Source organism: Pseudorca crassidens, chromosome 8, assembly GCF_039906515.1.
Source record: "Pseudorca crassidens isolate mPseCra1 chromosome 8, mPseCra1.hap1, whole genome shotgun sequence".
Classification (NCBI taxonomy): Eukaryota; Metazoa; Chordata; class Mammalia; order Artiodactyla; family Delphinidae; genus Pseudorca; species Pseudorca crassidens.
Window position 1 is genome coordinate 95,196,904 of NC_090303.1, and position 12,312 is coordinate 95,209,215.

General features: G+C 48.0%; 2 protein-coding genes and 1 pseudogene across 2 annotated transcripts in view; all 3 read left to right on the forward strand.

Annotated features, from left to right (window-relative positions):
• The window catches only part of LOC137228739 (M1-specific T cell receptor beta chain-like), a 55,501-nt gene that overhangs the window by 18,158 nt on the left and 25,031 nt on the right, over positions 1-12,312 (forward strand). The window lies entirely within an intron of this gene.
• On the forward strand, positions 466-4,712 carry LOC137229550 (uncharacterized; annotated as a pseudogene).
• LOC137229551 (anionic trypsin-like) lies at positions 4,896-12,066 on the forward strand. Its single transcript, XM_067747620.1, is given in 8 exon segments — positions 4,896-4,915; positions 8,683-8,765; positions 9,734-9,769; positions 9,772-9,892; positions 10,193-10,202; positions 10,884-11,125; positions 11,496-11,634; positions 11,914-12,066. Coding segments are annotated over 8 exon segments (804 nt in total).

The following is a 12,312-nucleotide window of genomic DNA, read 5'->3' on the forward strand; positions in this document are numbered from 1 at the left end:
TATACATGCACCACTTATTAAGAGGAATGTATTCAGCAGTATGAGCCAGTTTACTGGAGTATGTATCAGGGAAGGAAGAATGCGTTCAATTTGGGACAACCAAAATAAAGACTCAGCAGACAGTCAATATTCTGAATTATGTTTCCCTAATATTCTAAAATTTTACCTTTAGTTATCTAAGGTCCATATTGCATACCTAGTCTTGCTTTACACCCAAGGAGTAGCACATACGTGGTGCTCAGTAGTGATGGATGGGGAGGTGGTGGACGCATGGTGGATAGACTGCAATTGCAGGCTGAGAGACTTGTGAATGAAGATCCAAACTAAGTGAAGAGCCACACATCTCCACTAGGGGGCAGACAAGTCTCCATATTCTGCAGAAACTCGACTGCCTATGCCAAGAAGGGAAGAGAGAGCCAGTAGGGATGAGCTACACAGTGGTGACAGAAGATGAACTTGAATTTGATGTCTTAGTGCCTTTTCTCTGGGAAGAGGCGAGGCCATCACCTAAAGATATTGACTCTTCTGCCACTTCTCCTGGGATTAGGTATGGCCTTATACTGGGGGGAAGTTTGGGGTAAATGTGGATGTTGGGGAGAGGAGTAGGGTGTCCGAGGCCACCAGTCAGAGGATGGGGGAGATGTTGGATTAGAGGATCCTGACATAATAACAGTTGGCAGAACAAAACCAAAGTGCAGGCGGTACTACAGGTTTCTTTGGGGGCCAAGGTGGTATTGGAGCAAATAGTAAAAGACCTTCCTGCCTGGGGACAGGCTTGTCAGCCCTAGTGGGTTTTTCTATCTCTGTGGAACTAGGCTCTGTGTTTGGTGCTCTCCTATCTCAAAAGCCAAGCAGGGACACCTGTGAATGCGGGCCCTCCGTGATGATCCAGTGTTATAGGTCGATGGCCAGCTCACCTTCATGTACTGGTACCGTCAAGTTTCCAGGACAGAGCTTGGTGCTGATGGCAACTGTGAATCAGGACTCTGAGGCCACTTATGAGAGTGGGCTTACCAAGGACAAGTTTCCCATTCGCCGCCCAAACCTGCCGTTCTCAACTCTGACTGTGAGCAGTGTGAGCCCCGAGGATAGCAGCTCTTTACTTCTGCAGCGCTGGAGACACGTGCTGGGCACAGATCAAAGGTCCCAGCAAGAACCCCTGCAACCTCCTACCCGGCTCCATCCAGGTTAGCCTGAGAACCCTGGGAAGCAGGCTGGAGGGGGGAAACCACAGCTCTTGGGCAGATGCAGCTGCCTGTGTACTGGTGGGTGGGGATGGGTGTGAATGGGTAGGCTGGGATGGGGAGAGAACTGGCAGGATCCGCCGGAGGGCCCCATCCACAGACAGGAAGAGTAGCTACTGGAGGGTGAGGATAAAATTTCTTGCAGAGGAATGTTTAGAAATATTCAGTAAAGACAATCAGATACAATTTGCCTTCAAGTGGCACACTCAGAAGTACCCTTTAAGTATTTTATCTCAAGTCTATTTTTAGCCTGTTCTCTATCGATATAGTTTAGAAGGCCCTTAGCCATCTTGATATCCTACTGGTCCAGTACACTGATGGCATTATGCCGATTGTTCTTGGTGAATGGAAATTGTAAAGCACGCTAGATACCTTGGTACGACATATGCATGCCAGACCAATGCAGATCTGCAAAAATTCAGGGACCTGCCGATTTGGTGAGCGTCTGAGGAGTCCAGAGGTGTGAGATATGTTGGAATGTCCTCCAAAGTGAGGGGCGAGCTGCTGCATCTTACATCATCTGCCGTGGAGAAAGAGGTGCAATGCTTCATGGGACTTTCTGGATTTCGGAGTTAACATATACTACAGTTGGGTGTGCTACTCTGGTCCATTTGCTGTGTCATCTGTAAGGCTGGGCCAGTGCAAGACAGAGTTCTGTAGCAGAATGAGGCGATGATGTAAGCTTCCCAGCCACCCGGGCCATAGACCGAGTAGCTCAGTTATTCTTGAAGTGCCCATGGCAGATGGGCTGCTCTGTAGAGCTCGTGGCATTCCCCAGTAAGAGAATCACAGGCAGATGCAAAGAGTTTTGGTGTAAAGCCATCCTGTCTGTCTTCTACCGGCAACAACTATTCTTCCTTTGAAAAGCTGCTCCTGGCTGTTTGCTAAATGCCTTATCACGGCATTCAGAACTGGGTGTTAGCTGATTTGCAAAACTGTGAAGTTGAACACGCACAGAGTATTCTGTTACTCAGTGGAAAATGTGTAATTAAGACAAGATTCAAGCACAGCTGGAAGGAGGCACAATTTGATTTCAAGAGCAAGTCCCAGTTTCCTGGTCCACACTCCTATTCCACACCCACCTTACCCTCAATCCGTACGCAAGGTTTTTTGGGAATTCCCTATTTGCAGCTGAAAAACTATGGGGCTGTTTTCTGGGTAGGGTTGCATTTTATTCTGGAATGATCATTACAGTTTAACATAAGTATGGTTCTGAAAGGTAGTGGTAAAGGAAAATCTTCGCAAGGGCCAGAACCTCAGTCCTGAAGAATAGATCTAGCCTGTGTTCAACTTTCCCAGTATCATCTAGATTCTAGCCATGCATTCACATTTTCCCTCTTTTTGCTTCCCTGTGCTGTGTTAGGGGTAATTCCTTTAGACTCTCTGTCCTATTTACTAATTCACACCTCAACTCCATTAAGCCATTCCACCTTTCAACTGACCTTTTTTTTTTTCAATTGACTTTTTAATTTAAAATATATTTTCATTTCCAGGAAATCTACTTGGGTCTTTCTACAAATATAAGCAGTCATTTCTGAAAAATCTTACTCTTCCTGTATTTTTCAGTTATTTTATTTCTTTAAGGCTATCAAACTTATACTTGGAATTACCTGTTCGTGCCAACATCTGATGACTTTACGCACCTGGTTTTCTTGTGGTTTCTGCTGCCTCTCACTCAGGGTGGCTTATTTCCCTGTGCATTGTGTAATTTGATATTATAAAATTTATCTTTGGGAATCCCCTAAATCCTGGAGTAAAGGTGGGCTTTCCAGGAAATATTTATTTTTGCCTCTGTCAAGCAATTGGGGTGCAACAGACCTGATGTTTTCTTTTATAATTCTCAGCGTCCATCTTCTTGGCCATACAGTGTCTGTGCCAAACCCCAAAGGGCTGACCTCTCAGTGGCCATGAATATTCAGAGGAAGCTGTTTGGTTTTTTTTTTTTTTTTTTGCGTACGCGGGCCTCTCACTGCTGTGGCCTCTCCCGTTGCAGAGCACAGGCTCTGGACGCGCAGGCTCCGTGGCCATGGCTCACGGGCCCAGCCGCTCCGCGGCATGTGGGATCTTCCCGGACCGGGGCACGAACCCACATCCCCTGCATCGGCAGGCAGACTCTCAACCACTGCACCACCGGGGAAGCCTGAGGAAGCTGTTTTTAATCCTCCACCCAAAGCCAAGACAAAGAAAAATAATAGTCCTTGTCAGCTGCCTGGGGGGTTATTTTCTTTAGTTCGCCCTTTCACTATGTGTAGCTTTTCCCGTAGCCTGGCTTTATGAAGAAGCGATTCCCTTCACGGTCCTGTACAAGTTCCCGTGGGTCTTACCCGGTTTCTACACATGCTGATTCTCCTGGTCACAGGGATCCACATGTGCACCCATTTGATCAGATGGATCAGAAGTGCTGGTTTACCTTCCTGTCCCCTGTTCCCTAGGAAATGGGCAAATTCACCTACAAATAAGCCTTGAGCTGTGAGCATCTTCCTGTACAATGGCAGACTTTTCTCCTAAGGAGCAGTAAAACGCTGTGGTTAGGGGCTTGATTTCTGTTCCCAGGCAGACCTGAGCTTAAAACTTGACTCCACTGCTTTATCACCAGGTGTAACCTTGACAGGTTACACAATTTCATATGCATATATATAATATTGTTATATATAAAATAAGGATAATAATGATGCCAAAAAAGAAAGGCGTGAGGATTTTTATAAGCATGAGATGAAGTCTTCCATGTAAACCACATCACACTGTGCCTGGTAGAGACAAAACACACAATTTAGTTACTAGTTAAATGTATTTCTCACTGTAATGCATGAAATTTTACCATTAACAATTCCATCCTCAAGGTCAGGTATTGCTCTCTCTGGGAAAATTTTATTTATTATTATAATTGTTTCTCTTTATTTTAGCTATTTTAATAACAAAATTAATGCATGTTTTTTTGTGAAATACACAGTTTATTAAACTGAGGAAAATTAAAATCACCCATTTAAATAAAATTAGATCATATGTATTTTATCATTTATTCTCTTAAGCCAACAATATTTCATGTCAAAAAATATACTTGACATTAACTTATAAGAATATTTCGGTGTATTGATCCTTTAAATTGATCCTTTAAACCATGCTTTAAATGTCAGCTTTTACAATTAAAATTAATAGCAAGGTAAATATCTACATGCTAGATGATAGGGTAATTTAATTTAAAAAGCAGTGGTTGTGTCAATTTATTTCTGTTATAGACTCAGCAGGGAATGATGAAAGCCCTGCTTACCCCACCTTCACAGGGCTGGCATCTTCTTATTCAGGTTCTCAACTCAAATACTATCTCCCCAAAGTACAGCTTTCCCGAACTTCTTACCTAATATAGCACTTGTGGACCCAGCCACCAGTTACTCACATTTATTATCACTTTATCCTATTTTAATAACATCTAATCACCATAGTCTGATTAAATATACAGTTGATCCTTGAACAAGGTGCGGATTAAGGGCACTAACTCTCTGCACAGTTGAAAATCCATGTATAACTTTACAGGTGGCCCTCTGTATCCGAAGTTCCACACCTGTGCATTCAACCAACCTCAGATCATGTAATATTATAGTATTTATTGTAAAAAAAATCCATGTATAAGCAGACCAGTGCATTTCAAACCCCATGTTGTTCAAAGGTCAACTGTAGGCATTATATACACATTTTATATGTATATATACATATATATGTATATATACATTTTTAATTTACTGTCTGCCTCTCATAGCTATACCTCCTTACATATGTGTGGACACGAACACACATAAATACACATAGATGCCATGAAAGCAAGGACCTTTTGTGTCTTCTTCATTGCTGTTTCCATAACGCTTAGAGAAATTACAGGAACATCACAGGAATTCAGTAAATATTTACTTAGTGTTATGGACTGAACTGTGTTCCTCCAAAATTCATATGCTGCAGTCCTATCCCCCAGTCCCTCAGAATGTAACTGTATTTGGAGATAGGATCTTTAAAGAAATAATTAAATGAGGCCATTAGAGTGGACCTTAATCCAATCTGGCTGGTGTCCTTATCAGAAAAGATTAGGTCATAAAAGGAGAGACACCAGGGACGTGCCCACAGAGGAAAGGCTACATGAGAACACAGTTAGAAGAAGGTCATGTGCAAGCCAAGGAGAGAGAAGTCTCAGTAGAAAACAACCCTGTTGACACTGTCGACGAAAATAATCCATAAACAATCTGTAATAGGAATAGAAACAAGTTTTATTTGAGCCAAACTGAGAACTATAGCCCAGAAGACAGCCTCTCAGATAACTCTGAGGAACTGCTCCAGAGAAGCATGGTTTTCAACCCAGTTTTATATCTTGTCAGAACAAAGAACATTAAACAAGTCAGGGATACATTCCTTCAAGGTTTAAAACAAAACAGATCAACACGTACAGTGAGTCAGTATGTCCTTGGTCCCTGAGAAGGAGTCTTATCATCGAAGGAGTATCAGCACTGGTGTCCCAGGAAAAGAGGCATTTTATGTTTTAACATAGACGTTTTTACTTCCAGTCAATGTGCCCTTTTCTTTAATAATTAAAGCAGATGTACAGTATATGTCTGATGGGCAACAAACAGGCTGTTTTAGTTAGCATAAAATTCAAATTAACTCATGTATAAGCCAGAATGACTTCTCCATACCTCAGTATGTGAAAGTTTCTTTTATGAACACCTTGATCGTGGACTTCTAGCTCCCAGAACTGTGAGAAAATAGATTTCTGTGGTATTTTGTTATGGCAGCCCTAGCAAACTAATACATTGAGTAAATAAATATGATTCAGCAGAAAAGAGAAAAATTTGCCAAGCCATGTGGATTTCCCTGGAGAAACACTGTACAAAAATCATTTGAGTTCAGGCAATGTAAGGCCATTAAAAATGAACTAGATTGTTCTAACAGGGAGGGGACAGAGGCTTTTCACCTTTCTGCTTGAGGAGAATGGTGGCCCCAAAACGTGTGCCAGCTCCCTCTGCTCCACCACCCCACCCCGCCCAGGCTGGGAAAGGGAACAGATATGGTGGGTTCTAGAGAGGCAAGCCCAGAACCTGCTCAAACACAGTGGCCCTGAACTTGGACGGTCCTCAGTTTGGAGCTGTGTTGGTTCCTGTGTGGACTGAGCACTCAGTTCTGAGACTTGGGAGCCTTTTGAAGATCCTCCTGGACAGGTCGGCCTATAGGAAGTGGGCTGACCAGTTGGCTGCCTTCCAAATGGACAACAGAGTCTAGAGTTTTTAAAAGCTAAATGAGTGGAGGGAGCTCAGTGGACTGGGCTTACCACTGAACTTGACTTGTGGGGCTCAGTCTGGATCTAATATGATTTAGAAAAGTAAATACACCTGTCATTTATTGAACTCTGCGTATCCTGGTACAAGTCATGGCTGCTACAATAACAGCCACGTGGGTATTCCTCCCAGACTCCTTACTGGCTCTCCTCTGAGTACTCGTCAGTAGACTCTGGAGTCACTTAAGCAGCGTTAATAAGCCCAGGGATGAGATAAGGAATGACTGCAATGTGAATAAAAAGACCATTATAGTATAGGAACCAATCTGTCTTCAGATAAAAAGCTTCAATTGCTAGAGACTCCCCCATTCACCCCTCTGTATCAGCCTGAAGACTAGATAAAATGTGCAAGTAGACGTACCCATCTTCCTTGCTTCAAGGTGGGAAGCAGGAGAGGGCTGGGGAGGAGAAGCAGACTACTCCATGCAGCCAACCAGCCTATGCCCAGTCTGTGCCTCTAGCCTCTGTCTCACCCTTCAGTGTGTTTGGATCACACAGACCACCCCTTCACTACCCAGATTCAGTGATTCCCAGGCTGCGCCATTCAAGAAAATAGTTCTTAGCGGATAAAGAGAAATTGCACAATGGGCAAAATACCTAGTTTAGAAAAAATAATGGAGGCGGGAAGGAGTCGGGAGTTTGGAGGAAAGACAGCAGAGAATTTGACAATCTGATTGGAGCTGGTAAAGGACCCTGGGGGGCCAAGGAGGAGTTGACTAAGAGCTGAGGAGAAATACCTGAGCTGGGGGGCTGGGGGAGGGACGTATTTTTTAAAGAGAGACTAACGATTTGGAATCTGACAAAAATCTACTTTTCAGACCAGTAGGAGATCTGAAAGACTCCACTATGTAGCAACATGGTGGGAATGAACTTAGCTTCCACAGGGAAAGGTTCTGCTGTCATTCATGGATTCCTTAGCTGGGTGACCCTGGAGAAGTCGCTTAACCGCTTAGCTTTAGAGTTTTCATTGGTAAAAAGGAGAAAATGGTATCTGTTGCCCAAGTCATGAGGCTGTGTGAGGATCAAATAAAGGGAAGGGGAGCCAAACGTTCCGTGGTAGAGTTTACAGGCTCTGGAGTTGGCCTGCCATGCTAAATCCCACCTCTACAGCTTACTGGCTGTGTGACCTTGAGAAAGTTACGTCACCTCTATAAAGCTCATCTTGTCATCTATGAAATGGCAACCCCATAGGTGGTTGTGACAATAAAGTGAAAAAGGTCCGTGAAAGACTCACACCCATTCGGTATAGTAAAGCGCACAGAAACCACCCACCATTATCATAATGAAAAGCCAGTGGCTTGATGGGCCAAGAGCTAAAAATCAACCAAGAGAATGTCTTTTTTTTTTATTAATTAATTTATTTATTTTTGGCTGCGTTGGGTCTTTGTTGCTGCGCCCGGGCTTTCTCTGGTTGCGGCGAGCAAGGGCTACTCTTCATTGCGGTGGGCGGGCTTCTCATTGCGGTGGCTTCTCTTGCTGTGGAGCATGGGCTCTAGGTGCGTGGGCTTCAGTAGTTGTGGCACGCGGGCTCCAGAGTGCAGGCTCAGTAGTTGTGGCGCACAGGCTTAGTTGCCCTGAGGCATGTAGGATCTTCCCGGACCAGGGCTCGGACCCGTGTCCCCTGCATTGGCAGGCGGATTCTTAACCACTGCGCCACCAGGTAAGTCCTAGGAGAACGTCTTAGAGAAATAGACAAAGGAATCCAAAATTCAGAATGAAGAGTGCCAAGTGCTGCAGAGTCTTATTCAAATTGAATCTGGGCAAATGTGGACTGGAATCCAACCTACACATCTGAGCCTAGAGTAGGAGGTAATGGTTTCCACCTATATCTATTTTCTCTGCCTGTAAGGTGACTCCTGATACTTTGACCAAAACTCCCCTCATACTGTATCGCGGGTGTGATAGTTGATTCTAAGGGGGAGCGCAAAGCATCAGGAGAAGGCTAGTCTTAAGGCTTTAGACACAGAAAAGCCCAACCAGTTGGGGGTTCCCTTTCAGTCAGAGTCAGGGCCACAAAGCACCAAGCGAGACTCCAGGAAAAGGAAAGCTGCAGGTGTGTTTGTACGGGGTTGGGGGTGGTGACCCTCCACCCTCACCTACACACGCCCTCCCTCTCCTCGGGAGGTATAAAGGCTCTCCGTCAGCCACTCAACTACACTTCTCCACCACGAATCCACTGCTGATCGTTGCCTTTGTGGGAGCTGCTGGTGAGTCCCATGCATTGCTTTGCGCCCCATCCGCCCCTGTCCTGGCAGAGATACATGCTCCACCATTCCTGCTACCTTTCCTGTTCTACCTGTGTGCTGAGATCCTACCTTCCCTGTCCAGCACCCCTCCTTCCCACTCTGGGGGTCTCTTTAAGCCTCATTCTCTCACCTTCTGCCGGACTCCACTCCCATCCCCCTCATCCACCAGTTTCAGGGCTTTGTTGGGAGAGGCGAGAAAGGGAGACCAGGTGGGGACGGTTTGTGAAATGAGTCAGGACTTGAGGCTCTAGGATAGCTCCACGGCAGCTGTTCCTAACCTCGGATGCACCTGGGGAGGTGGAACGATGACTCATTCCAGTCCTATTAATTGGCCTGGGGTGTGGCCCATGCATTGACCTTTTAAGCCTCCCAGGTAGTTTTCAGATGCCCGGATGTAAAGCCACAGCTGCAAATCACTGTTCTATTGGCCAATAACCGTAACTACCTTTGTCCTGCGCAGTGGGTCCCCAGCCTCACTGCGCAGATGTGAGCTACGGGAGGAGCTGGCTACAGCCAGGGCTTCGCCGTCAGATCTTCCTACTTAGGCCGTCCCATCATGACAAGCCGGGGCTGAAATTGCAGTGGGGAGTAGACTGGTGATGAGTAAGAGAGAGAAAGAAGCATTCGGTGGGTGAGAGGACCCCATTCCGACCCTATCGTACTGAATGCACTGTGAGGGGGTTTCTTGTCCTTGGCCCCAGGGGAGGTCTGGGCCCGAGCCCCTGCAGGGTCCCTAGCTCTGTGCCCTGCAGGCACACAGAGCAACTCGGGAGAACTACCTCTGTGAGACAAGCGGGGGATGCTTCCCCGTGGCCTCCCTCTCACCACTGTGCTCCTTCAGGAATCCTAATTAGCAAGGTCCAGCCGCAGGGCTCTGGGCTCCAACCCCAACCCTCCTGTTGAATTGGCTTCTCCCTTCCTGTCTCAAGTTGCTTTTCCCACGGACGATGATGACAAGATCATAGGGTCCACACCTGTGCAGCGCATTCCATCCCCTACCAGGTGTCCCTGAACTCCGGCTACCACTTCTGCGGGGGCTCCCTCATCAGTGACCAGTGGGTGGTGTCCGCGGCTCACTGCTACAAGTCGTAAGTGCTGGGCCCCTGGCTACAAAGCCCACCGCCCAGGGCCCTCTGGAGGAGCTGGGGTCTGTGTAGGGGTTGCTGAAGTTGGGAACGATGATGGGGAAGAGAAGAAGTTGACGATGGCAGCTGACTCGCAGGAGCTGCGGGTAAAATGGGGCACCTGATAGGAAGCCGCTGACACCCCAAATCAATAGATCAAACAGCAAGGGCTGCGGGTCATAAAAGCAGGGACGGACCATTTTGCGGTAGGAGTGGCCAGCTTGAAAAGCAGGCAAGGACCTCACACCGAGTAACCTTTGCCAGTTGGCTACAGGTTAAAACCACCTGAGATATGTTAAAAAAAAAAACAAAAACAATAAAAACAGTTGCCTAGTTCCTATTTGACTCAGAATTTTTAGGAAGAGAGTCTGAGTATTGGTGAGTTTATAACTGCCTCTGGCAGATCTACTCTCTGGGCAGAGCTGAGAATCACTGTCAAGACCAAGGGCTTTCAAACCTGAGTGCGCGTAAGAATCACCCGGAGGGCCTGTTAAAACACAGATTGCTGGGTCCCACCCCCAGGGTTTCTGATGCAGTAGGTCTGGGAGAATGCGTTCCCAGCTGAGGCTGAGGCTGCAGTCCCGGGGCTGCACTTTGAGAAGCGCTGGATTAGCTCCTACGGGACGATGGTACTTAGCAGAGCGAGAACGGAGGGGGTAGAAGTCACCGCGTGTAGTTCGCAAGGTGGCAGAGGATGAAGGATGCCCGGGGAACTCGAAGTGGCTCGGTGGCACCCACGGCACTGAAGGCATGAGAGGCATGGGGAAGGCGGCTGGAAAAGCAAATAGAGGAGCATCCCCTCCCCCCCGGGACCCTTTCACGGCCTCCCTGCCCCACTGCCCCTCTACTGCCCTGTGACATTCCCACACCACCTGCGAGCAGGGAAAACGCTGGGGGACGCAGGGATGTGGGCAAAAGGCCTTTACTGTGCTTCGCCCGCAATGGCCGCCTCCAGGTGAGGCTGGGAGAGCGCAACGTCGACGTCCTGGAGGGCCGCGAGCAGCTCGTCGACGCAGCCAAGATCGTCCGCCACCGCAGCTCCAGCAGCTGGACTCTGAACAGTGACATCTTGCTGATCAGACTCTCCTCGCCTGCGGTCATCGATGCCCGGGTGCCCACCTTAGCTCTGCCCAGCGCCTGTGCGCCCGCTGGTACCCAGTGCCTCATCTCCGGCTGGGGCAACACCCTGAGCTCTGGAGGTGAGTGGGACCCTCACGACTTCACCCTCCAACCTACCCACATTGCCCAGAACTGAGCATCCCCTGAGCTGGGACCCCTTTGCTTCCAGTCTGCAAATTCACAAGTGCCTACTACACAAAGGGCTCTCTGCCAGGTACCAGGGAGATGCAAAGTGTCAAGGAGTTGAACCCGAGAACCAAAAGACAGGACAGATGTAGCCCTTGCTATTAGCACCTCTAGGGAGGGGTCTGCAGTGAGCTTTCTGGGAGTTGAAACCCATCACTCCTTGGAGGCCTCTCCTGGCCGCCCTCAGGGTTCAGCACTGGATTGCCATCCTGTCCTGGCCTGACCCACATTTTCTTTTCCTTGATCTCTTCCTGCCCCTCAAGGTCAACTACCCCAGGCTGCTGCAGTGCCTGGACACCCCACTGCTGAGTCAGGCCGAGTGTGAAGCCTCGTACCCTGGACAGATCACTGACAACATGGTCTGCGCCGGCTTCCTCGAGGGAGGCAGTGATTCGTGCCAGGTGACTTGACCCTACCACTCTGAGACCCCTGCCCAGACACACAGGCCCCCTGGGAACGGGATTTGATTGCCCGGGGCTGTGGGGCTGGTAGAGGAGGTCCCTGAGCAGTGGTCCCGTGGAGAAACAAGGGAGGCTAGTGTGCGTGGCATCTCTTCACACTGTGGAGAGATGTGGAACCACAGAGCCGACAGGAACGGGGTCTCGTAAGGTTCAGACTGTGTGTGGCTCTGGGTCCCTTCTTCTCTCTTTATAAACCTTGTCCCACCGCTTCCTCCCCAGGGTGACTCTGGCGGCCCTGTGGCCTGCAACGGAGAGCTCCAGGGCATTGTTTCCTGGGGCTCTGGCTGTGCCCAGAAGGGCAAGACTGGGGTCTACACCAAGGTCTGCAACTATGTGGACTGGATTCAGCAGACCATCGCTGCCAACAGCTAAAGCCCCCGCCCCTCTGCCATCATTATGCTAATAAAGTGACTCTTCTCTAACTGCCCAGGTCTGTACCTGCTCCCTCCGGCCCCTTCACTCCGGGAAACATCTCCTCCCATCTGAGGTCAGACAGGGCTGTACCCCTTACAGATGAGCAGAGCGCCCCACTTCCCAAACTGTCTTCCATGGCACACTGGTATAGCAGCATGTGAAGAGAAGGAATCCAGAAAATCATAATCAGGGGGATGATTTCTA